We start from the raw sequence: 26,564 nt of genomic DNA on the forward strand, positions 1-26,564 counted from the left end.
CGAGGTTGCCCGTGGAAAAATGCAACAGAATGCTATCGAGGATTAGTGGAAGCCTGTAGAGCAAATGTTTTACCGTATAGGACAGTAGCACGATGGGTTCAAGCATCTCGTCTTTTTTCGTCATTAAGCATTTTCACAACATGCTTTAGAGCGATGGAAACGAAACTCCTCACTTTAACGTAACGCAACAACTACCCTTCCAATCAAATCGACTGTTTTTTGCACTCTACACATCGACAACAGCGCCACCTCCCCCCACCCATACCCTATTTACGCATGCCCGCCCTTCTGTGAGTTTCAAGATTAAGTTGCCACTATTTAATTTACAACCCTCGTATTTCAACAAAAATCAATAATTATAAAGCTATTGATATTCGTTGTCAATATCAATATTAGTTCTAATTATATTTCACTTCCAGATTATTTATAACTCCGAAAAGTAATCTATTCCCAGATTCAAAAAAAGAAGGAGCTGATATAAAGTGTGAAAAAAATATAAAGCAAATAAAATTTTGATTCTATTGAATCAGCTATTTTGCTTCTTATTTCTAACTACCATAAAGACCAGAGAGGTAGCAAACGAATCCAAAGTTCATAAGAAGAACTCTAGATCAGAGTGCTTCGAGACTTTTGAAAACATTACTAGTAGCTTGAAGCTCTGAAAAACAAGATCGCCTCATATCTATTTTTTTTTTCAATTTAATAACTGTCGTTGAACTGCCGACCTAATTTTGACTTTACAACATCTATTGCTCAACTCTGTAGCCTTTTAACTTTGAACCCAATCCAGAAAACAAGGAAACTCCTCGATCTGCAGCCGAAGATGCATGATTTGTTATGGGAACATGGAGGACTTTGTGACCCGACATATTTAGCGTGCATCAGTTACCATTGTCATTATTAAAACAAACTATTCCTTAATACTAGCTTCTTAAATCGAGCATGAACTTTATTACAAACTACTTTCATTTTATGCTTGTTATATTTTTATTTACAATTATTCAACTTTTTCTTAAATGAGTTTAAGTCATTGTTCGACAAACTTCAAGTTTTCAGTTTTAAGTTTCAAGTTTCAAGTTTTGAACTTCAAGATCAGTTTTCTCCCAAAAAGTTATACTGTGACAAGTTTTATCCTTCAAAATAAATGTTAAAGTATCTAGTCAAATATTTGAAAATAACGGCATTTAAGAATATGGCATGGTTAAAAAAATAGCAAAATTGTAAAATTTTCGAATGAATTACCTGTTACAGGTGCATTTGGTATACTTCTGTATTCCCAAGTAATTTTTATAGAAGTTGACGTTGTATAATGATTCTTAATTATTGGTGGTAATGGTCTATCTGAAAAAACAAAGAGTTGGTCATTATATTTTAAAAATTAACACTGTAAGTTTTTTTTCATTAGATTTCTATGTAAAATACCCGTGTAAAAAATATTGATACACATTTTTGTTTAATCTATCAACATTCTTCAAGCTGGCATTTTAATCAAGACTAAGAAATTCGTTAATGAAACAAAAATTACAGTTTTTTTTAAGAGGCATGAATAAATTTGACGTGTTGCCTGTGGTTATTAAGAAATCAGGTATTACAGTGTACTCTAGATATCTCAAAGTTGAAGGGACGTTAAAAAATTTCAAGATAGTGAGCTTTCGAGATAACAAGTTCAGGACTAAATATGTTCTAAAAAGTAGAAAAATATAAAAATATATTCTAAGATAATACTCTAAAAGCTGGAGTCATGAAAAATAAAATTAACTAGTAATAAATATGAAGAAAATGATAGTTTACTATAAGTCTAAATACAACAATCATAATTTTATTTTTTAAAGTAAGACAAAAATAATTATGCATTAAATAGAAAATAATTTGTTTACAATAGACATACAAAGTCGTTTTACTGAAAAAAATTCATTTTATAATTCGAAACATATTCGACATAACAAGGTTCTGAGAAGAAACTCTTCTGCATATTAATTCAAATTAATATTAGATGGATATGTTATGTCAAGGGGAAAAATATTTTTTAACATAAAAAGGTTTTCAATATATAGAAGTTCGAGATATAGAGAGTATACTCTACATATTATTTTATTTAAAAAATTGCCAATATTATCAAAGGTGTAATTTTCTAATAGGTAATTTAAAATTCTAAGTCTAGAGCACTTCAGAATTTGGTGAAAAAAATTATTATTGAAATCAAGAAACTGATATTGAGAATTGAATTACTTCATTTATATACGTAAAATAATTCATAAAATATTTATTTGAACATTCATCGAAGCTATTTCTAATACGTATCCAATTAAAGGATTGAGCAATTGCCTTAGTCATTATACAAATATTCAAAAGATTTTGTGTTACGAGTGACTACATAGAGGAAATTATTGTTTCAGACACAACGCATTCAACAAATAATTGTTTCCTTTAATTAATCTGCCCCAAATGCGCGTAAAAAATTCCTTTTATTTTACTTTTTACAAGTGAAATACGCAAAATCGGACAAATATTTAGAGCAAAGACGCTTTAAATGTATCTCCAATTGTAGTTTGAAGCCTACCCAGCACCAGATTATAAGAATTTCATTCTAAAATTATGATAAAATAACAGACGTCATTCTGTCCATCCCATTAACCATAAAGTTTACGGTAACGGTACGGTACGGTACGGTTACGGTAATAAATCATGTAAAAATTATTTTTTGACGTTCATGTTTAAAATTAGAAGAAAAAAATTACATTGTAATCAATGTGACGTAATACCCATCAGAATTTGATGTTAAGAGACTCTAAACATTTTGCATTATTTTAATTTAATACCGAATCGAGAATTCATACATACTTTAAGGAGTGTAGTTAAATCTAAACACCACTAATTTATAAAGCTTACACCAATCTTAGATGAATTTAATCCATTCATAGTTTTCAACAGGATGGAGGATGTGTTGTCATATTCCAATGTTCCTTAAATTTTGGAAAGTAAAGGTAAATTATGATTTTTTTTTTGTGTTAGGAGTGACAGAAGACTACGCTGGACATATATTAACTCTATTAACAAAATATTTCTGAATATATGTTGTTGTTTTTCTTTCATTTTTGATCTAACATGGCGAATATCAAAGTGTCGCTAGGCTCAGATATCGATACCAGTACCAGCACACTTTAAAAAAATTAAATTACAAAATCTTAATGTGATAAAACATGTGATTACTAAAATACACATGTTACATACCAAAACATTAAACATATATATTTTCAAAGGATCTCGTAGAATGGCTATTTAACTTGTAAACTTCCGCACCAATTTATTAATTCCTGACAAACAAGTAAGATTTAATTAATGAATTTAAATTACTCACCAAACTGTAAGGTTCTTGCGGATATGATTTCAGATGGCGGACTAGCTCCTCTTTTGTTGAATGACTGAAGTATGAAGCTGTATTCCACATTTCGATTTAAATTACTTAGTTCGTAAAATTGTTCTGAATTTAAGCGTGCATTGTCAACGGGGACAAAAGTGAACGGTTCTTTGCTGGACACAAGTTTATAGCCGACATAAAATCCATCGATGCGAGATTCATCTTCTGAAGATGGCGGCACCTGCAGAACATTACATGTATTACAACTGAAGTTAGAATTGCATTGTAATAAATAATAATGATAATAATTATTTCTATTATGATGATTATCAGATTTATCGTTTTTAATAATTAAATTTTTACCATAAAAATATTCGTTTTTTTTAGTTATTGCAATTTAGTCTTTTTATTAATATATTCATAATTATCCTAAAAACGTGAATGCTACATAATTTTTTTCAGTATGTTGGCAATTTTCATCAACCATTGTATATTAATTATTATAACCATGCTTTAGATTAAGTTTCTATACTGTAAGTTTTTCAATTTTAAAAATTTACAATAAGTTTGATAAGATAAGTTATTTGTAGTTAACTGAAATAAATAACACGATGTGAAGATGCTGAAAATGCCATTTACTGGAATTGAATAGGATAAAAGTTTCACATTAGGTAATTACAATTTAATTTAAAATCTAATTTCTGTATTTTACATTTATTGAGTAGTAAACTTTCAGGCAAACATGTTTGATAGGTTGTATTTTATTTAAGAGTTATAACTCAAAATGTTTTAGCAAGTAATTGAAAAAATAATATATATTAGTATGTCTTTAAAACACAAAAAATAGTACACGTATCTAAAATAATGCTTCAATAGGGCATTTAAAGTTTCCAAAAATTTTACTATGGTGTGTCATCATGTACTATATTACTATCTTGTGTCATCATGTATTTTTAAGAAAGGAGTTTTCAAGTTTGAATAATTTCATATTTATTAGCTTTTTCATTTTTGGTAATTTTTTTAAGTCCAGGTTTAGTTACTTAATTTATTTTAATATTATTTTCTTTTGATTTTGTAAAAATTAGAATAAGCTTTTAGATTATTTAATCTGCAGGAAGAAAGCTATCAATTTATAATTAAATGTGTCAATGCGTGATTATATAGTATCCAAAAATATTCTAAAAGCCCAATATGCTTTTATTTCCCGTTGGGATAATATAAAAAAAGAAATATTTGAAAACTTTTATAATGAAAATTCAATTTTGATAGTTCTAAAAATTTGTTCAATATGCTTTTAAAAAACCATCTATATTGTTTACGCAAATTTCACTGCATATTTATTAGTTTATCTACATTATATAGAAGTTTTCATTATGCATTCATTATTTTAATTTCAGTACTGCTTTTTCAGTAGTTAAATTTTTTTGAAATGCGTTTAAGAAATTTTGCCTTTTTTGTCATTGAATAACACCACAGTTCTCTTTTCCAATTAATAGTACGTACATTAATAATCAATATTTTATATTTTATATTTTTTACATAGAACTTATAAATAAGGAAAATATAACTTTAAAAATTTTATTTCATGATTGCAAACATATGTATGAAATAAGATAATCATTCATAAAATATTTATTAGGTAAGATTTTCAGAGATAAAAATAGGTTTTAATTATTTTAAGGCAAGATATCCTTCTTTTTGATGAGCGAAACAACATAATTTATATTATTGAAATGACTTATAAATAAAAAAAATGATAAAATTACTGGTGTGACATTTTAAAGCAATTATTTTTAAATTTCAGAAATAATATTTCAATAATTATGTAATTAACCAATTAAATGTAATTGATCAGTGAATTGATATTTAACATGCAAAATGTAAAACTTGATTAAATATGAATTGAGTTAATGAAAACATTACCTGCCATGAGATGTTCATGCTGATTGAAGAAATGGCAGTAGCTTTTATTGAGTGTGGTGGTAATCTTGGAGCTATAAATCAAAAATTATCATAGAAAACAAGAAAAAAATTGAATCATAATTATGAAAAAATAAAACATCAACAGGTGAGTTGAAATAAAAATACAAGAAGTAAGAATGTTCAATTTTCTAAACATCAGACATGTAAATGTTTTGCCCAGGAAAGGCAATGATTCACATTAATAGATGCTTATTATTGAAAAACTGATAATATATGAGATGTGAAATATCCTAATTATACAAACAACAATCGTTACGAAATCTTAAAAAAAAACTGTGAATGCTTCTAAACACGTTATTACAGGGGAGCTGCCCCTAACAGCATACAACGATATGCCCGGGCATAGATTTTCATGCAGTTTTAATCCTGATGATGTGCCCAAACTCTATTAGAAATTTGACTCAACATTAACGCGATCATCTGTTATTTATAACGATTTTAAACTTGTGCAGTGTGCAAAAAAATGAACCACCCTGAATAACTTTAATCTAATGATATCTTCATGCTCTAGAGCACAATCTTAATGGCTCAAGAGGGTGACCTCAAATGTACTAATTAATAGGTGCAGGCGATATTTAAAGATACGAAATCAGACACAAAAACGTACTTTCTCTAAATAAACTTGCCTTATTTTCGACAGATTCAGATTTCTGACCCCATAAATACAATGGGTGGCCACAATCTGGGAAATATGGTCCCTATAGTTAGGTCAGCAGAGTGCTCCAAAGTTTGAACCCCTTAATGTTAACTTTACTTTTTGCATATTTTGCTATATCTCGAAACTTTTTTATGCAAATTGAAAAATTTTGTGCGCAATTATAAAATTCGTTTATTCAAAGATATTTCCTTAAAAAAATAACTTATAGTAAATATTTATCATTTTTTATTATTTTATTCAATAAGGGTCCAAAAAATTTAAATTTTTGTAAAATTTTTTGCATCTATTAAAATAATAATTTTTTTTTGGCGAAATACAAAATTAGAGCGAATTCGGTCAAATTGTTCCTGATAAATTAAATTTCAAAAAAGTCAGATTTTCAAAATTCGATTTCTCAGGAATCATTCAACTTATTTGTTCAATTTTTGTATCGTGTTGTTTTGTATCTATGTAAAGTTGCAATCTTTGAAATGATGCAAACAATTGTATATCTTACAATTCATTTTTTTTCACATACTAATAAATAATATAATAAATAATAATAAATAAGGATTAAAATTATATTTTGAAGAAAAAAAAATAGATTAAGATGTCATTTGAAAAAGTCAGTAGAGTTAGGAACAAAATGCTTTCCAGCTGTGAAATCCTCTTCCTCGAACTAGACAAGATCAAGTATTTGTATAAATGCAACAAAAATTCATTTTCCAGTGCTATTTATGGAATAAAAATTCAATGTTGCTTTCAAATAAAAGCGGTAACGCGTTGTGCGTGTCTATGTATATCCTTACACATTATTATTTCTCTTATTTAATTTTCACAAATTTTTATACCTACGTTCTTCCAACGTGGTAGCTGCCACTTCAGCACCATATTGGCTCTCACCAATACTATTTAGGCACTTCACTTTGAAGAAGTATCTTGTTTTAGGTTTTAAACCTCTTAGCGTTATTGTTGTTTCTGTGCCATGCACCGTAAGAGGACCACCAACCGTTTTACCTAAAAATAAGTTAAGTCAAATAAATTAAATTTACTCATGTTTTTAAAGACGTTTAATGAGTTTTAGTTCTTTAATGGGAAACTTACCATCAGAGTCCCTCCACATTACTGTATACTGATTGATTGGAGCATTTCCATCAAATGGTCTGTCCCAGGTGAGTTTAATACTGCGGCTTGATATATCATGCACCTCTAGATTCTGTGGAGCATCGGGAATATCTGCATCAGAAAAGAGGTAGAAATGGTGTGAATATGAATTAAAAATATTACGGTAGTTTTATCTATCAAATATCTAAGAAAATTAAAAAAAATTGTGATCACCTAATTCTTTTTTAAAAAAACTTTTTCTTCTTGGTTCAATTACAACGTTTAAGACCGTGTCTATCAGTTTAGGTCCCATTTATTTGTAATATTCACCGGAATTAGTATTGAAAACGANAAAGACGTTTAATGAGTTTTAGTTCTTTAATGGGAAACTTACCATCAGAGTCCCTCCACATTACTGTATACTGATTGATTGGAGCATTTCCATCAAATGGTCTGTCCCAGGTAAGTTTAATACTGCGGCTTGATATATCATGCACCTCTAGATTCTGTGGAGCATCGGGGATATCTGCATCAGAAAAGAGGTAGAAATGGTGTGAATATGAATTAAAAATATTACGGTAGTTTTATCTATCAAATATCTAAGAAAAATTAAAAAAATTGTGATCGCCTAATTTTTCTTAAAAAAAAACTTTTTCTTCTTGCTTCAACTATAACTTTTAAGACCGCATCAATCAGTTTAGGTCCCATTTATTTGTAATATTCATCGAAATTAGTATTGAAAACGATCCAGTTTAAGCTACAGGTTAGAATTTCTGGTTCTTAGTTAAAACAAAAAAATATATATATATCGTTCAAATGATAAAATTCTCTTTTTTGCACAACTCAAGAAGTATTTATGGAATCTCTCTGGACCCGTATCTCAAAAATGAACTCACCAACTAATAACTAACCAATAATGCCATAACGAAATTAAAAGTGAAAAAAAGAATTCTAAAAAAATTATCAAACAGAAGCGGTCCCCATAGCAACGCATGCAATGACGACGCATGCGCAATGCTTGCTATTACTCTTGAATACAGTTGAAAAGTGTGATGACGTCCAAATAAGGTGCGCACGCCATAACCCAAAACAACACACATTTTGCCGACGGGTAATAAATTTTCGGTTTTGTATACAAAATGTTACAGTACTAGAAAATTTTAACAAAAAATACTTGAATTCAGATGGAGGCATGCAATCATGTTCAAAATTCTTAGGTATCCTACGGGCTGAAAATTGGTAATTTCGATGAAAATTTAGCTTCGTTTTACTTATGTCTGAATTTCAGTTTATTAGTTCTCCATAACCCTTTAAACTCATTTTCTTCGAATTAAAGAAATGAAGTTATAATTGTTTTTGTCGTATGCTAACAGACGAAGCAGAAAGTGAACTCACTAAACTAAAATAATTTAAAATAAGTGAAAATTGAACTAAAATAATTTTTTCATTTGAATAAATTATGTTTTTAAGACCTATAAAATTCATTTCAGAAATAAACTTTTTTTTTCAGAATTATATTGTCATAATATTTCTTGCACTTCTTGCAGATTTTTCTGAAAAACGCTGACTTTGCGAAATTTTCTTTACGCTAAAAAATGCTTATTATAAAATTCTTCAAATGTTTGAATGCAAATCTCATATAACGTTAGCGATGTTTTGAACTAAAAACTAAGGTTTAAGTTCAAATTTGTTATTTTTATCAAACTTTAAGTAAGAATATTTAGAATTTTTCTTTAGAAGTTCGATATTAAACAATATATTTAGTTTCATTTCGTTTTTTTTTAATTATAATGCTAATTTACCCAGGTAGTAACACAGGTAATTACATTTTTGATCTAGGAAAAAAAAATTGCTTTACAATTTATTGTAGAGCTTGTAGCGTGATATCAAAAATTTGTGGTTCAAAATTGCTACTATTTTAAAAAATATCTTATAAATTTTTAATTTTTACTTTAAATTTATTTTTTAATAGAGCCTTTTTGAGAAAAATTATGTTGAGTCCAGTCGGAATCCATAAATATAATAGCAACCATGAAATACATAGTTTGTCAGAAATCAGTTTTCCATATTAGAAGAATGGTATTGGTAAAATGAGTTAAAATTGGAACTACAGATAATTTGAATGAGGTATTTGAAATTCATATAAAAAATGCACGAAATTTTAACAATAAATGGAGTTTTTGCCAATCATAACTATTTTTGCAGCAGCTATAGAAAATATGATAAGGCTCTATGATTAAAATACGCAGTTGGACGCAAAACCCTAATATGTTACGTCCAGTAATGGGCTTTACAAATCAAGCAGTTTCAATGCTGATTAATTTATCAATTATAATTTATTATTAATTGATTTATTTAATAATTCTGACTATATTAATGAAAGTTTTCAGAGGATTAAAGTTTCGATGTTTATAAAAATTCCAATTATAAGTAAATTTGTGCATTTTTCTTATTTAATTAGCTTCAAGCACATAATTAAAGTTATTTGTAGCCTCAATAGTTAAGATGTTACCCTATTTTTTATTACCTTGGGAAACTCTGTGAATTGGGAACCCTGTACAGTAGATTGTATAACCATCCTTAATTATTAACTCTTAATTCCTCAAATAACATTTTAAGTTTTGCGATATTTGAGAAATTATTGCTTTCAAAAAATTTTACCAAGGCGTATATAAAACTGGAATACTCTCTTCTAATAATGATTGCTTTAAAATTAGTTTTATATAAATGTTTTGTTACAACTGTTTTCAGTTGGCTGAATTTCATGCCCTCAAGTTTCCATATGTCCTACAAGTTCCCATAGCAAAGCAATACCTCTGGGGGTACTGAATTGTAGATTGATCATTTTCTGGTTCAAGTCAAAATTAAGATCTATGGAAGAATAAAAGGAGCATTAATGAATCTTTCCTGTAAAACGGGCTGTGACGTATGTATGGTTGAAGTTGTATTTGGGCCTTAGATTGTGCCATTGAAAAATAGTAAGCGCACCTTCTGCCTTAAAAATCGGTTAAATTCTCAAAGCAGACTTGCTCGTATTGGCAAGAGGGCATTAACAACAACAACGTTTTTTAATTTATATGCTCAATATAAACAAAGCATGGTGAAGGTGTGGATTATACTATTTTACAAAACGTGGTACTATACTAAGTTATCTGTATTGAAAAATATAATAACCATCATCTGTCTAAACTATACGCTAAAGTATTTAATATTTCGTGACAACAAATTTTAATTGATAATTTATTTTGTTTAATGTTTAAAAAGTATAATACAGTAAGTACCTTTTATAGTAACTTGTATATTCATAGTATCCTCTCCAAATTCATTCATTGCAATGCACTCAAATAAAGCTGAATCCTTTCTTTCGGCTTTTTCTATAACCAAAGAAGCTTTTATACCTTGATCCACTATTTCTTCTATTNGATACTTTACGTCAGCTCCGTGGTCAAGAAAACACTAAGAAAGTTAAGAAAAACAAATGATTTGATTTTCTCCAAAACGAATAGTTCAATATAATTATATTTCACCAATATCCGACAATTTATTTAATCTTTTGAGAAAGTATAAATAAGAGAAATATCCAATTCCTATTTGTCGTATTTTCAATCCTTTTTTATGAAAATCATTCGTTGATTGTATTTTTATAAAATTAAGCCTTTATTTCGAAGAGGGCTGCGTAATTTTTTTCTCATTTAATTTATTTCGCATGTTTAATTTATTCATTATATAAAAAAAACAGATTTAAACGTTTAATTTGAACACATGCAATAAGAGCATTCAAAAGAACTTTTTTAAATCAAAAAAAGAATTCTCTGAAAAATTAGACTTCAAAGACTGTTTTATATTTAATTATGAAACAAAACCAAAGCACAGTATTTTTAAAACTCTGAAAAAAAGCATTAAAGTACACCAAAATATATTTTTTTAAGGTAAAAATATATTTTGTTGAAAATAACGGAAAGAATTCTTATAATTCATTTTAAATTCAAAGAAAAGAAAGACATACGGCATAAATTTAAAAATGAATTACCTGCATCATGCATGTCGTAACCGTAAGCGAACAAAGAAATGGTTGATCTATGGGGAAGAAAGCTTTTACTGATAGTTGCGACAGCGTCATCCAAGATTTAAAACACACATATCAACAATTCTACCAAAGAAACACTTTTCCATAGGAATAAAAGTTTTTGTCTGGCATAAAAACTTTGTTGACGAATGGGAAAAGAATGAGGAGTAAATCTTCGATTTAGGAACTGGCAGATTGTGGATTCATCGATCATGCGTTTTTGAAAAGTTTTGAGCAATGATGAATCACTTAGACTTCTGACTTTTTGATCGATTTAAAGGAAATCTATTTTTAATAAATCTAGTGGAAGATTACTTTAGATTTTCTAACTTCAGTCAGAGTATTTTTAAACTAACTGATTGTATATATTTTCTGGATTGTTGAACCATTAAATTTCGAAAAAAGTAAATAAAAGTCTTTCGATTCTTATTTGGTTTGGCAAAGTGTATATCAATGAAACAATTTCTGCAAAAGGAAGATATATTACCGATTGGCTACACCAAAGTTTCTCAGATAGTGTGTATAATCATGTGGAATAAGATTACACCTGGAAACTAAATTTTTATTGCATTAATACAAACTTTTGACCTTGCCTAATTTGAATGTGAGAATTTCAAAGCTTAAATTAGTTTCACTCCTAAAGATAAATAATTTTTTTTTAAAAAAAACGACATTTTTAGTCTTTTTTTGCCGAAATGTACAATTTAAAAAAAATTATAAATGACACGAATTTGCGTAAATGTTGCGTAAATTTCTACGCGAAAAAAAAGAGGTTGCGTAAATTTCTACCAGAGCTAAGACACATTATCAGGAATAAAACTAAACGGGAATCCATGACCGAAAATGGCGTCGTTGTCGTACGGATGGGCGTGCTTTTCTGTCATGAGCTGTTCAAACCTAGACACAAAGAAACAGTTCTTAATTGAAAAGCCCCTATCGGCATATGACTACATTCCCGTGCATGGGTTCCTATGCAATTTTAATCTTGTCTTGATGATGTGTCGTAACTACCCTATAAGTTTGTTGTAACATTTATGCTTTTCGTCTGCTGTAAAAATAAAGTTTTTTCTTATCTTGTACGTGTCGACAAAAAATTAACTAAAATTGTCATTTTTTTTTAAAAAAAAAGAACTGTTACTTAAAGAGAGAAACCGATTGCAAATTTGAAATTGGTGACAGGAATGTATCGAAGATTTGTTAAAAAATTTCATGGAAATAGAGGATGAAAAAAATTGTAACGACGTATTCCCGTGCATGGGTTCCCATGCAATTTTAATCTTGATGATGAGTCATAACTCTCCTAGAAGTTTGTCGCAATATTTATGCGTTCGCCAGTTATATATAAAGTTCTTAAATTTATACAAGTCGACAAAAAATTGACTAAAAATGCCATTTGAAAAAAAAAATAACAGTTACTTAAGTAAAGAAACCAATGGCAAATTTGAAATTAGTGACAGGAATGTAAAAAAATGATTTTTTAAACGATAACATGCAACAGAGGACGGAAACAAATTGTTCCCTAGTGTTATTTAACAGTACACAAAAAGGTTTTCCCTACATGATTGGATGCAATTATTTTTCTGCAGAAATCCCATTTTTCTTTCTTTTGATTTTCCAAAAGTGAGAAAGAAAATGTATAATTTTTATATTCGTATTGCATTACATTCAATTTAATTAACATGTCTATCTTCGATGACTAAACTATCTTCAAAAGGCTGTTCACATACAAGTATAACGTACAAGGACACGAGAAACAAGGAAAGATATGGATGAATATACTCGAAAATTTTTTGGTATATTCTACAAATATTCAATAGATGCAAAACTGGGGACTGGCATGCAACCCAGTTATTAAGCATTCAATTGCACATTTTTCTCAATGCCCGTTACAGTAGCATTGATGTATTCCTGTTGACTTCCTGAGTATTGTTGACCTTTTTTTGGGTAATCGCGGGGACTTGGGTCTATTTCCCATTGGCCTCAGAAATGCCAGATTTGCTTCTCTCTTATCGTTACCCTGTGGGCACCTATGGCTAAGCCACGACGGTGGAGCAGCGTCGCCCACGTCATACAACTACAGACCCGTTTATAGGGCTGGTTACATTCACACAATCACGCAGGAAAAAGGGCATAGAACACAGAGAGAGAAAGAAACATCCATGCCCTGGTCTGCAATTGTTGAATTTGGGTTACAGAAACATTTCCCCCGAAAGTGACACTGATTCTTGAAAAGGACAAAAGATTGTGCATTCCTAGAGGTAATTTAATATTTGCAGTGACAAAATTCCTGATCAATGATGGCTTGCTTCTAGGTAAGAGGAAAGTTCTGGTTTATGCACTCCTAATGACAAGCAAGTTCTTGTCATGAATAAGGTTTTTGTACCCCCAATGCCAACGACACTGTAGGAATGCATTTGTTTCTGTCGTAACAGGAATTGGTAGAAACATTCCATTGAACATGAGCATGAAGACAACAATTTTACAATTACAGTTTTACTTTTTATTCCAACCGTCGTTGAACAGCCGACAAATGTTTGAGTTTACGACTATTGATGTTCTACACCGTAACCTTGTATTTTTGAACCAGGGACAAGGGAACTTCTGGATCAAGTATTGGAAGACATTTGCCTTCTTGGAAGATTTTTTTAAGCGAATAAACTCGCATTTGCGTTAAATGGGTAGAATAACCACGAAAACCATCAACGGTTGGCCTAACGGCAAGGGGATTCTAGCCCTTAATCCGTCTGCAACTGAGGATACTTTACGTCAGCTCCGTGGTCAGTGCGAGCTGAGTGCGAAATTCGTGTCTATCAGTCTGCGAGAAAATTAGTATTTTATTTTGTTTCATAATCATCGTTGAACAGCCGACCCAAATTTTGAGTTTACGACTACCAATATTTTACTCCGTAGCATCGTAATTTTGAGCCCAATCCAGAAGACAAGGGGACTCCTGGATCTGTACCTCCAGAGGTAGTGATCTGTTATGGGAACACGGGTGACTTTGACTCCGACAGATTTAACGTGTCCCAGTAATAATTTAATACAAGGGGAGTTTTTGGCCGAACGAAATCAAACTCTCGTTATCACGAGCACGAGTTCAACGCTCTACCAATCAGGCTATCCCGGTCCTCAGGGAATTAATATTGTGATTTTTTAATGCGACCAAGGCTATATTGAGCATTCCTTGTGTATACCAGAAGCTTGTCGAGTGTGCATATTTCCATGTATTTCCCGTCAATATGCGTCGTTTGAAACCAAGAGAAAAATTAAATCTAATCTTACATTACCCCTTACAAACGGCAATTTAGGCAATTGGAAGAAATAATTATTGTAAAAAATGGAAAAAAAAGGGAAAAAAAATATTTATAAAAAACACAACATTAAATAAAAATAAATGTAGGATATATAAACTGATATCCCAAATCTAAAATATGTATTGTAAATATCTAAGTAAATATGTAAAGTATGTAAACATGTATCTAAAATATGTTGTGACCTTTTAACTTTCAACGAAATATTGTGTTGCAATTAAGGCAGACAGAAAACTTTTAACCTAATTTATCAATTTAATTTATCTGATTATCTAATCTATTTTATCTAATTTATCAATATATATATATGGGTAATTCTCACAAAAACAGTCCTTTTCATGTCCCCAGTATATTTTAGGTTTGTTTTACAGCTTACGAAAAAAAAAATTCAGGGAAAGTGTCCTTCAGAATGCAGGCTAACAAAAGAATAAAAATANTATATATATGTGTAATATAATTTAAAAGTGTTACCTACTGCATACTGTATGAATTAATTAATTGGTAATTTAAGTGAAAATAATTTTATGTAATTTATTATTCTCATTAAAAGTTTCAAACTTTTACATATTACCTAATTTGATGAAACTTCTGCGGTAGAGTTAAATTACAAGGACAAAAATAGTCGATGCTAATGAGTCACTAATAAACGATAAAGTTGCTTAAATATTCAGTGAAAGATTACGAACCGAAATTTAAAATTCTGTGACATTTTTCTTAGCTACAGAATCCATATTACTTGATTAATTATGTCATCAATCAATCTATTTCAGTTCTTTATTCCCCAAAGAGCCACTTGTCTTCACGTGGCTTTCAAACTTCATTTAAGGTACCCAAAATAAAAATAGGGTTTGCTACTTTTTTTTTTATTTTTCATCTTAAATATTTAAACTCTTTAAAATATGAAACATTTAACGCATCTGATAGATGTTCTTGTCGGAGAAGACACGAAACTATAAAGTATATTTTTTACCTTTAATCTTTTTTAATGTTTTCTACGACCATATTCTACTTGAATGGTTGCATGTTGACGAAATTAAATTTTATTCTGTTAAGTTAGAAGTTGTTTAGTTTTCTGGTAAAACTATAGAAAAATTAATTTAACTATGTTAAATAGAACATTATTTAATTAAACTTACAGTTTTTGTTTTAAGAATATTGAGGTGAGATAAATTAAGTCGGGTAACTTAATTTAATGAAGTAAAGTAAAATAAATATGTTAGCTAGTTTAAGAAAATAATTTCCTTGCTGCTCTTTTTATTTCTTTTAGCTTTATAATAATGCAATTATTTTTAAGAGCTGAATAATATTTATAAACTTCAAGCAAATTAATTAATGTTCAGACAATAATTTATGAACATTTACCAAAACTATAACTTATAAAAGAAATTTTTAAAAATTTTTAGAAAAAATATGCATTTCCATATAACTGTTATAACAAATTGTATTACTTACTTATTATTTATCACTTAATAAAGGAAATGTTAATATTTTATATTGATTTCAGTTAGTATTATTATCATTATTTGAGTTTAAAAAAATAGTATTCATAGTCAATTTTTTTATTTTATTTTTTAGATAATAAATATTGGTTAATCGGAGATTGCAGTGGTTAAATCAGTAAAGTCTAAATTTATCTGCAAAACTAAAGCAAGATTGAGTTGAGATTTGTAAAGTAGCCATCAAAACGCTTGTTGGAAAAAATGGCACGATATAGTTTTCGACTAAATTGTTAAAATGTGATCTAGTTGAAAATTGTTAATTGGATTCATAAAGCACTTGTTACACATATTTGTTTCCAGACGTAAAAAAATAGCGATCGTCAGCTCTTACATATCTACGTTTTGTTCTTTTTTAAAGTTAATGAACAAGCCATTGATTTTGTATTATAAATTTTAAATTATGATCTTGTATTATAAAAAAATTATAGAATGGTTTGTTGCTTAATTTGTATAATGCACTGCAAAAAAATCCAGATCAAATTACGATGAAAAGTACTGGCACTCAGGACTCCGGTACTTTTTACAGTAATGTAATGATATCACTGATATACCGCAATATTACTGATAAATCGTAATACTACTGATATATCGTAATATTACTGATATGCCTTAATTGTTACTTTGAAATCATTAAGTCACTCTAATTACGTAAATAATAATGTGAAATTTTAGATATAATATTTTACGGTAAAAATGGCTTATACTGGTAAAGGAATTATACGGATGATGCACTCAAACAGCCGATACTTGATCCCTTTGATGGAGATGGAACAACTGTGTCCCTTTCGTACAATTTTTCTGAGGCTCTAATTAAAAGCAAAAATATATTTTAGTACTTTTTAAATGTAAAAAACAGTCTAATTGTTACTAAAAATATGTTAGATTATCGGAATCATATTTGTACAAAAATATAAAATCAAAAAGGAAGTTATTTCTCTTTATTTATATTCAAAAAATTTTAAATAAATGATTTTGTAAATTATATAAACTTCTGTGATGAATAACAATGTCTCTTAGATCTAAATAACTGCAAATAAGTGCACATTTATAAAATTAGTGTTTGGAAGTGAGCCGTGTTTGAACGATTTTACCTTTAAGGCTGAAAAAGATACCAATGTTTCATACTTTATTTTATAACAAAAAATTTTTAAAATTGAAAAAATAATATTTTTCACTTATTTTGATCTAAATTAATACAAAATATGAAAAAGTATAAAGAATTTGCTTAATAATAATTCTGTATCAAAAGGTTAAAGTGTAATTTGATCCGGAATTTTTTTGCAGTGTACCATCATTTAAAATAAAATTCATATACTTGTAATTGCATTTATATAATATTTATGTATGGGAATTTTGACATTAAGGATTGAAATGGTTTAGGTGTAAAGTTAAGTAGTGCAGGAATTGCCTATCAATGTATCACATGTTAATAAATTTTCGAAATTGTGTAGCTCAAATGGTGTCGAAGTCATGGTGCAGAAACATTTGGAGTAGAATGGTGCTGCCATCTGCTGAGATGTAATTCTGCCTCTGGAAATAAATAGAGTTTTAAGGCATTTAAGGCCTGTTTACACGGTCTAATTTCTTGAATCCGAGAAACTGGACGGATTTCTCTGTCCAAGAAATTGGATGATTCGTTGACACTATCCAAGTTCTTGAATGTCGCTGATTCGTTGAAAGAAAAACTTGCGCATGCGCATTGTTCATATTCAACATTATAAAATAATACTTACATAAGTTTAAAATTACTAAATAAATTCAAATAAAATCATAATAACACAAATAAACCGCAACAGATCAATTTATTTGGACTAAAATATATGAAAACAGACAAGAAGATGACATAATTTGCTGCCTGATTGTCGGCGTCACAAAACCTAAGACACTGATTGGTTAAGGGAGAAAAAACTTGGATGGAAAGTAGAACATGCTCTACTATCGTCCAAGAAGTTGAACCAAGCTCTTAGATGTTTGTTTACGCGATCAAAGCTCAAAGCAAAACAAGTTTCCATTAATATCAATCAATCTATGTCCAAGAAATTGGATCGTCTAAACAGGCCTTTAGAGGTCAACTGGTCACCAAAAAGGGGGACAATAGAGTTCACGCTGTTTCAATTGGGAAGAAAGTTTTAATAGCGAAACTAACATGACTGCCATGTGGACTAAAACAATCACTCGTACGGTTTGCGTCAATGTATTAAAAACAAATAAAAAGTTCTTATATAAATAAATGGATTTCAAATGGAATGAGCAAAACTGTGATTGAAAAACTGATTGTGTTATTTTTAAAGGCTTAATTTCTAATTTATCAAAGCATCAATTCTTATATTTTTATTTTTATTTTCTTATATACTAAGCTCCTAAGATTTAAAAGTACACGACGACGTTTTGAGTTTTAATATATTTCATTTGAAGAAAAATAAGATTTGCTGTTATCCTTACCTTGGTTCAACTGTTGGTTCAACAAGTTGACTGTTTCTTTTCCAAGAAAATCTGATTGGATGATCTCCTTTTGCTATGCATTCAATAACGCATTTATCTCCTCTCCTAGCACCTAATACCATGAATTTTGAGTAGAATTGTGGTGGACCTAGAAATATTGAAATCATTATGCTTACTAAGTGTAGTTAAAAATGCCTGAAGACATATATAGCATAATTCTTAAATTGAGGGGAATGAATGAGATTAAAAATCATATAATACATTTATCTCCTATCAACAATGAATTTATCTCCTCCCCAAGCATTTATTAGTTTCTTATTTCGAATAGAATTATAATTCCTATTTAATAGATTTATAATTCTTGTTTCGAATAGAATTGTGATGGACTTTGAGATAATTAAAATCATGTTGCTTACTTAGTAGTTAAAAATGCTTGAATACAGATACTGCATGATTCTAAAATTGAGATGGATGTGTGACCATCCAAAATCATTCAAATTCGTAATTTCAAAACGTTAATGAACTTGTATAGTTGTTGTATTGCCAGCTTTCGAAAATCACGAAACGTAGTAATATTTTATTTTCTTATAATAATCATGAAATGTATAAAAGTAAAAAAAAATTTTTTTGATTATTTATAACCAATTTCGTATCAATTTGGTTAAGTTGAAGGGACTATCAGCTTTGAAGTATTCTCACGTTCAGTCTGCTTCAAACATTGGTGTAGAGGACCCAATTTAAAAATACAGAGACAGTAGACACAGAACTGTCACGGATCTCCCAGTACTCATTCTTACATCTCCCGGTACTCATTCTTACGAAGTAAAAAGTGGTTTGTAAAACATTCGTATAAGAAAGGTTTGTAAAATATTCGTATATTCGTCGACGTTTCAGTTTTACATAAATTTTACGAATGATTAGTGAAATTTAAAGGTGAAATATACGTATTTTTCATGCGAAAATATATGACATTATCTGCTACATGGATCTTCAACCTTGGACTTAAAGTGATTACTTCTTTTTTTCCCAAGACCACAGATGATATTTAATTGAAATCATTGTGGATACACAAGTAAGTGACAATAGTTGCTTTACTGATGTTAACAAAGAAAGAGTTAATCGGATTTGAATTGGTCGTTAGAAAACATGTTAAAGTTCATGCAGACATTTTTATATATTGAATGTTATTAATACTTTGTATCAATATGGTTAATAAATCTTCTTTAAAACTTTTTTACTAATTTTGGATAACATTTTGGGAAATCTTACGTGGACAAAATACGGCAGGCAGAATCAGCTATGGACAAAATATCGTGGTAAATAGTAAAACATGGCAATTCTATTTAAAGGTATGGACAAAAAGCCGACTGCAAAATCTGCTGTGGACTAAATATTAGAAGTATTACAAAAATGCATTTATCGTAAATCTATAGCAAATTCTACAACCACTCGCATGATTAAGCCAAAGATCATTGTAATTCATATGAATAAAAGTGCGCGTTTAAATAAAGATTATTTGCTTATGCATATGAAATAACTTCAAACTTTATATATTTTTCATATATGCATAACAAATCTTTTATTGGATAACAAGATTCAGAAAAGGGAGTTTTTAATAGTCAGGTTCAAAAAATTACACTGAGAGTTATCTAAATTTCGAAAAACAAAATAGATACGCGAATTCTAGTTTATTTGAGATGTATTAAAAAAAATATTTGACTCGAAACTGAAATTTAAAAAAAAATCTGCTTAAATATTTGAATATGAAATAAATATTTCCTCAGTGAAATATGCAAGGTATAGCACATAGAATAAGTGTGAAATATTTTTGAGTGTCTTATGAATTTTAATTTTATAAAGTATAACTTTGACGAAAGTAAAGGATTTGGATTATTGTAAATATTTCAAAATCAAACAGTTTGTTTATTTTATTAAAAATTTTTATCTTCTTATAAATATAAGCCTTTAAACATTTCAATAAAACTTCGTTGGAGTAAAAATGTGAGACAAATATAATGTTGGAGAGTCAGTTTTTCTATTCGAGTTCAGAAATTAACTTTGTTACTTGCATTATTTTTTTTTTTTGCAAAATGCAAATATTTTAATTAAAAAATTTATTTGTGTAAAGAAGGAGAAAACGAATAATGTAATTTTGATAAAACTTTATTCATCTCAGTTATTTCCGATTTACTAGATGTAGATTAGAATTTTTAATTTTACTTTTCAAGTACGTATAAAACACGATGTAAGAGATATATTTCAAATGAAACTCTTAAATAAATATAGAAATCAAATACACTTTGGAGTTTAATTTTATTTTGCTTTTAGCATCATGTTTTATAAGATTAGAAAACAAATGTTTCATTTCACTAGTAAAAATGATTTCCTTCTTAGATTAGGATCAAGGGTTTTTACATAAAATAAATAAAGTGAAAGAGATTTACCTTCGAAAATTTTTTATCTAATTTATTTTTATTGATTTATAAAGTAATTTTTAATATTTTGTGTATGCATTCTTCTTATATTGGATAAAGACGAGATAACAAATACGTTTCAGAAGGAAACATAATCGAATGAGTACGGGAAATAAAAAAGTGCTATTGTGCATGAACAGACAGGAATATACCATTTACTTGACAGCATTAGAAAGCTAATTTCTTGGAAATAGTATCAGAAGATTGCCTCCTTTTATAAATTTATGATCTATTCTAAACAATGCAGAAAGTTGCTCAACACCCGCCCCTGCAGGTTGTTTTCAGTGGACTGTGATACTATTTTCGGCATTACATATTTCCTAGCTATCAAAATTTCTTTAATTTCATAAATTTTATTGTTTAAACATTCTTAATCCTTCTATATTTAAATTAAATCATTTATTTATTATTTGCAATATTTTACAAAAAGCGAATACATATACTTTTTTTTTGTTGTTAACAATCAATGCGACGTCAATACAAGCGTATCAATTCAATCAGGATCGCTACTAAATCGAATATCAAAATTTAGCAGTCATTTTAAATTTTTTTTAATCTACTTTATTTCTCTTACTACAAAATTTTTCAATTACAGGGTTGCATTAAATTTTAGCTGTCTTTTTGGTGATTAGGTTGAAGCCAGATAATTTAATATTAAAAACGAATCTGTAATATGTACTAAATTTTGGATCTCTTCCTATGCTCCTAAGTGTCCGCTAAACGATTTTGTCCATACCTTCTGAATAGTACCATTATGCGGAATACTTCTACTGCTTAATTAAGGAATACGCATGATAAAGAATATGCATGATATAAAATATAAGTTTACAACTTAATTTTTAATTAATTTGTAAAGTGTATTTGTCAATTTTTTTTTTACTATCTCACTACAGAAACTTTATAACAACTTCGTCTACGACAGCCAGTTCATGTTCCTGGTTGTTTTAAATGCGCTTCCTGAGCGCAAGATTTTTGAAAGTATTTCAACCAAGACTAAAATGGCGTCTAAAAAAATGCATTTCTATCTCAATCTTAGTCTTATAACCGTCGTGGAACAGCCGACCCAATTTTAAGTTTGCGAATATTAGTGTCCAACTCTGTTGCCTTGTAATTTTGAACCCAATCCAGAAGACAACAGAACTCCTACATCAAGTATCGGGAGAAAATTGTCTTCGTGGCGGTTAGCCTGACAACAAGGGGACTCTTACCCATGGTCCGTATATCACTGAGGATATTTTATGTCAGTACTGTGGTCGGTGCGAGCTATGTTTGGTACTCGTATCGACCAATCGCATGAATTCGAACTCAGTTCACCTCAACACATTCGAGCAGCACTGTTTGTTTCCAATTATTACATTTTTAACACCAATGTTCCAGATAAATTATTTTAAAATAAGCACTAAAAACTTAAACAAATCGGTTAAATTTTAGGGACCACATTAAAATTTATAATTTTGAGATAGTTGCATGTACCGATTCACGTTATCATTGATTTATTATGGTGGGGAGCTTTCTCAGTTGAAGTAAGGTTAGACTAAAATATTTCACTTATTTCCAAATTGATATAATTTGGAACATTGTAAAAAGTGAACCCAGTTTTTAATGCTTAAAAGTAAGGAAAATCTACCCAATTATATTATTTTGTGTAATTAAAGAAAATAATAAGAATAATTAATTATTCAGAACGTAAGTATGTATTTTAGTTTGTGGAAATTTATGCTTAGTTAAGATTTTGTTTTTCCTTTTTGCAATTTGTGAACACATTTTTGAACTGCATTTTTCTATCTAGTTCCAAATTTAACTTTAACTATAGTATTAAAGCAATGATACGTATGTAGGCAATTTATGCTTCAAAAGTTTCTAGGAAAAACTAATAAGCATGGCTAGGCATGGGGGATATAAATAAAGCCTCCTAGATGCCGCTTCTCTGGCCATCTGGGATTTAATTTATTACTAGTTAATTATTAATTAATAAGTTACATTTTTAATTTATATTTTCTTGATACTTTTTGTACTTATTAAACTTTTGAAGTCTTATTAAACATTGAATAGTATTATTAGACAACAATATACTTTTCAAAAAATTGAAATATAATTAGATCGCTTTATTTAGATTTGGAGAAATAGCTCTTAATAGTTTTTAGAGCAACTATGAAATTTTCCCCAACACTTTAAAACAATAAAATGACACGTATAGCGGCTTTGAGTCAAAATTTAAAACTACTCGCTTCTCAGTTCCATAATTTTTTAAAACTTCATTTTATTACAATGTGAACTAATGAAAACCGATTTTGATGTCTCTAAAAAAATTATCTTAACGTTAATTGAATAAAACAAAGAAGTTTGGTATAATTTTGTTAGAAGAAATTAATAGAAAATATAATGTACCGCCCGTTTAATATCTCAAATTATGATTGGGTGGCGGTTTAAGTGCGAAAATTAAATAAAAATGATTAAAAGCATATTTGGAATTTTCCCTTCCCGTCTTCGCCGGCTGCAGATTTTAGTAGGGAGAGGAATTCTCGAAATCTATAAGCAACTTCACAACGCATTTTGATGTTTTTCAAAATTATTGCCTTTTTTTTTCATTACCGTGTATGGAATTATATTTCATTAATTCAATACTTTGCAATAAACATAATATGTTACAAACGTATACAGTGTTTTACTTACTGTGAACTGTAAATCGAACTACTGTACTCAATCCAGAATCGACACCATTATTTGCTTCACACAGATAAAACCCGGCATCTGTCGTTTCAACGCTTCGAAAATTGAGAGAACCATTGACTAGAATATGAATGTGTGAACTGCTGACAATTGTTTTAAATTTGTTTGGAGGGTGATCTGAAAGCAAATAATGTGCTTTTAAATTATTTAAACTCCTTTCACTATAAATATAGGTTTCGTCAAAGTGAATTATGATCAAATAAGTAAAGGTGATACATTAGTAATCATGGCAAATATGATAAATTACGATTAATCATCAAAATAAAGTATATTATGATAATTTAAGATAATTTGGTTTATGAATAGTTAAAAAAATTAAATAAAAAGTTAATTATAATCAAATAAGTAAAGGTGATATGTAAGTCATTATTGTAAATATGATCAATTATGATTATTCATCAAAATAAAGTAGCAAAAGCAATTGAGTTTGTAGATAAACATATTGATTACACAATTATTTCTTGACAAAACATGTCTGTAAACTATTTCTTTTTAAATACATTTCTTTTGAACTCTTAAACAAATACAGTCATTTAGTTAAAAGTAACTGTCATAGAAAACAAACAATAAAACTTTTTTTCTTCAAACTACAATACACTCAATATTTCTTTCATTTCTCAAATGCACCACGTAAAAGCAATCTTCAAAAGCAATTTAGCATTTATTTCACGCAGATAAAAACTATATTTCTTCATCATCATGAAGAAATTTTCCATCATTCTAACATCTCACTCCTCCATTACCAGCAGCGAGCAATTTTCCTCACAATTTAATTCTACAAAAAAAATTTGATAATCTGATAAATCATCCCATCACCACTATCAAAAATGAAGCAAAAAAAAATATATATAAAGCAATCTACTCCTTTATTTCTTCTTTTCTCTTATCTTCAACTTCTCCTTTGGTACTGAATAGAAAGAAAATGAGTACCTGTGGCGACTTTCCAACGCACATGTGGCTGTGGCACGCCGTCTGCTTGGCAATCAATTATGGCTGATCGACCAGCTATAGCGTATGTGTCACTTGGCTCGATAACCCATCTTGGCGGTACTGTTGGAAGAAAAAGCAATTACTTATCACTTTGAATATCTTAATCGATTGAGAATGCAATTAATAATTCAGAATGATATTTGGCACTCTAGTTTCCAATTTTCTATTTAATGGTATTGAAATCATACTTTGTGTTAGAATGAATATTTCTTTGCGTTGAATGAATCATTTAAGAGTGCTTTAAAAGAAATGGTTTCTTGGTATTTTTAATTATACATTTATATCCTTACTGATCCTTAAGCATTTGAATTCTTCTAAGGGTGTGTAATTATTTCTAGAAATGTTCAAATTCGGAAGAGCTTATTAGTTAAAATATGAAATAGGTATTAAATAAAATGATGGTGTAGGAGATGGTGCGTTAATACTTTTTCGTCAATAATTTCTATGCCAAATGGAAGGCGAAAATCAAAACTAAAATTAAGAGTAGCATCATTCGTTTAAAATGTTATTATGACAACGGTCATTGTGGCCAGACGTAAATAGCATATCTGATCACAAACCAACACCAAAATGGGATTGATTCTTGCTCGAGGGATGATGGGACGATTCCATCCGTATTTTAATGCCTCGAAAAGTGATGAACTAAGAGTAAAACCTGTTTGAAATTTATACTTTTATTGCAATCTTACAGTTCTCTTGCATGAGCGGTCTTCTTATAAAAGCGATTTTATTTATTTATTTTCCGAATTAGGAATTTTTTTTCAGCAACTTTAGAATGATACTTTTTTTAAATTGGTAGATTGCCTTGTCTCCCAAAGACGCGATCCAGTTATGAATCTTAGCGATGACATGTCAATTTTTTTACTTCGGCTTCTACCAACTACAGTAATGAGTGTTCTGAATGAATATAATATATATACAGGGTGGTCCCGAATTCATGGTACGAACTTTAATGGTAGGTACAGGACATTGTAACAATGATTTATTGTATAAGAATGTATAGTCGCAAGTGACGCGGTGAGGCGTAAACAGGGGAAATAAAAGGAAAAGGAAATGGAGTGATCGGTTGGTATCATTGCCGGTAGAGGGCAGTAGATGTCTAGCCGCCGTTGAAAATGATGCATCGCAGTAGGGAAAAGCGCCATTCACAATTGTGCTGCCGTAGACGATGGGTGACTTTACGTATGCAGAAAAGCAGACATGCATTACATGTACAAATGGTAATGGCAGAGCTGCGCTACGAATGTATCGCGCGGAGTATCCTGATGGACGAATGCCGGATCATAGAATTTTTCAACGGTTACATCGTCAACTNTTATTGTCCATGCAAAACAAATGCCTATTATTTTAGGGGTAATCTCCTATTGTTCCATGCTAGAAGATAATACTTTAATTTATAATACATTTTTATTTCCGTCACTTTGAATTCATGAAATGTAAAAAAAAAATACTATTTAAACACTTTTCAGAATAACATTAAATGGAACAAATTAAAGCAATTTTCCCAAGTAACTAGCTTTAATTAATGCAAAAAATGTTAACTATACATGTGAAGAAAAAAATAATCTTACAGTGTCGTGAAATTTATTTTTTTAATACTTTCTTCTAAGCTATTTAACTATTCCTTTGAACAAAAATTCTTTTGTTTGAATCCTCTTAGGTGTTAGGTAAAAAGGTTTCTTAAAAACGGTAAGATGGAACATAATTTAATCATTGATTTTTTTATTATTATTTGAGAATAAAGAACAAGAGTTAGAACCTTTTAGTATTTAATAAAGGAAATGATGCTTGTGCTTAAGTACTCTCTTTATAAGAATTACTGAGTTTTGACATATTTTCTATCATGATAAAAATATATTTAAAATGAACTGTATAAAAATATTGTTAAATTAAATGGCAACTAACGATTCTACTTCCCACAGTTGAAGTCTCTGAACACATTATTAGATAAATTGAATAGTCTTTTTTCC

At 29.2% G+C, this 26,564-nt stretch overlaps 1 protein-coding gene across 1 annotated transcript in view; it reads right to left on the minus strand.

Annotated features, from left to right (window-relative positions):
* The window catches only part of LOC107442911 (cell adhesion molecule Dscam1), a 152,774-nt gene that overhangs the window by 34,107 nt on the left and 92,103 nt on the right, over positions 1-26,564 (minus strand). Inside the window, exons 10-19 of the mRNA XM_071184002.1 lie at positions 24,535-24,654; positions 23,548-23,721; positions 18,401-18,548; positions 16,290-16,293; positions 10,364-10,508; positions 7,477-7,608; positions 6,834-6,995; positions 5,282-5,352; positions 3,359-3,599; positions 1,243-1,341 (exon numbers count right to left, since the gene is read on the minus strand). Of these exons, the coding sequence (XP_071040103.1) occupies positions 1,243-1,341; positions 3,359-3,599; positions 5,282-5,352; positions 6,834-6,995; positions 7,477-7,608; positions 10,364-10,508; positions 16,290-16,293; positions 18,401-18,548; positions 23,548-23,721; positions 24,535-24,654 (1,296 nt within the window). The remainder of the gene's footprint in view (positions 1-1,242; positions 1,342-3,358; positions 3,600-5,281; positions 5,353-6,833; positions 6,996-7,476; positions 7,609-10,363; positions 10,509-16,289; positions 16,294-18,400; positions 18,549-23,547; positions 23,722-24,534; positions 24,655-26,564) is intronic.

This window comes from Parasteatoda tepidariorum, chromosome 8 (assembly GCF_043381705.1).
Source record: "Parasteatoda tepidariorum isolate YZ-2023 chromosome 8, CAS_Ptep_4.0, whole genome shotgun sequence".
Classification (NCBI taxonomy): Eukaryota; Metazoa; Arthropoda; class Arachnida; order Araneae; family Theridiidae; genus Parasteatoda; species Parasteatoda tepidariorum.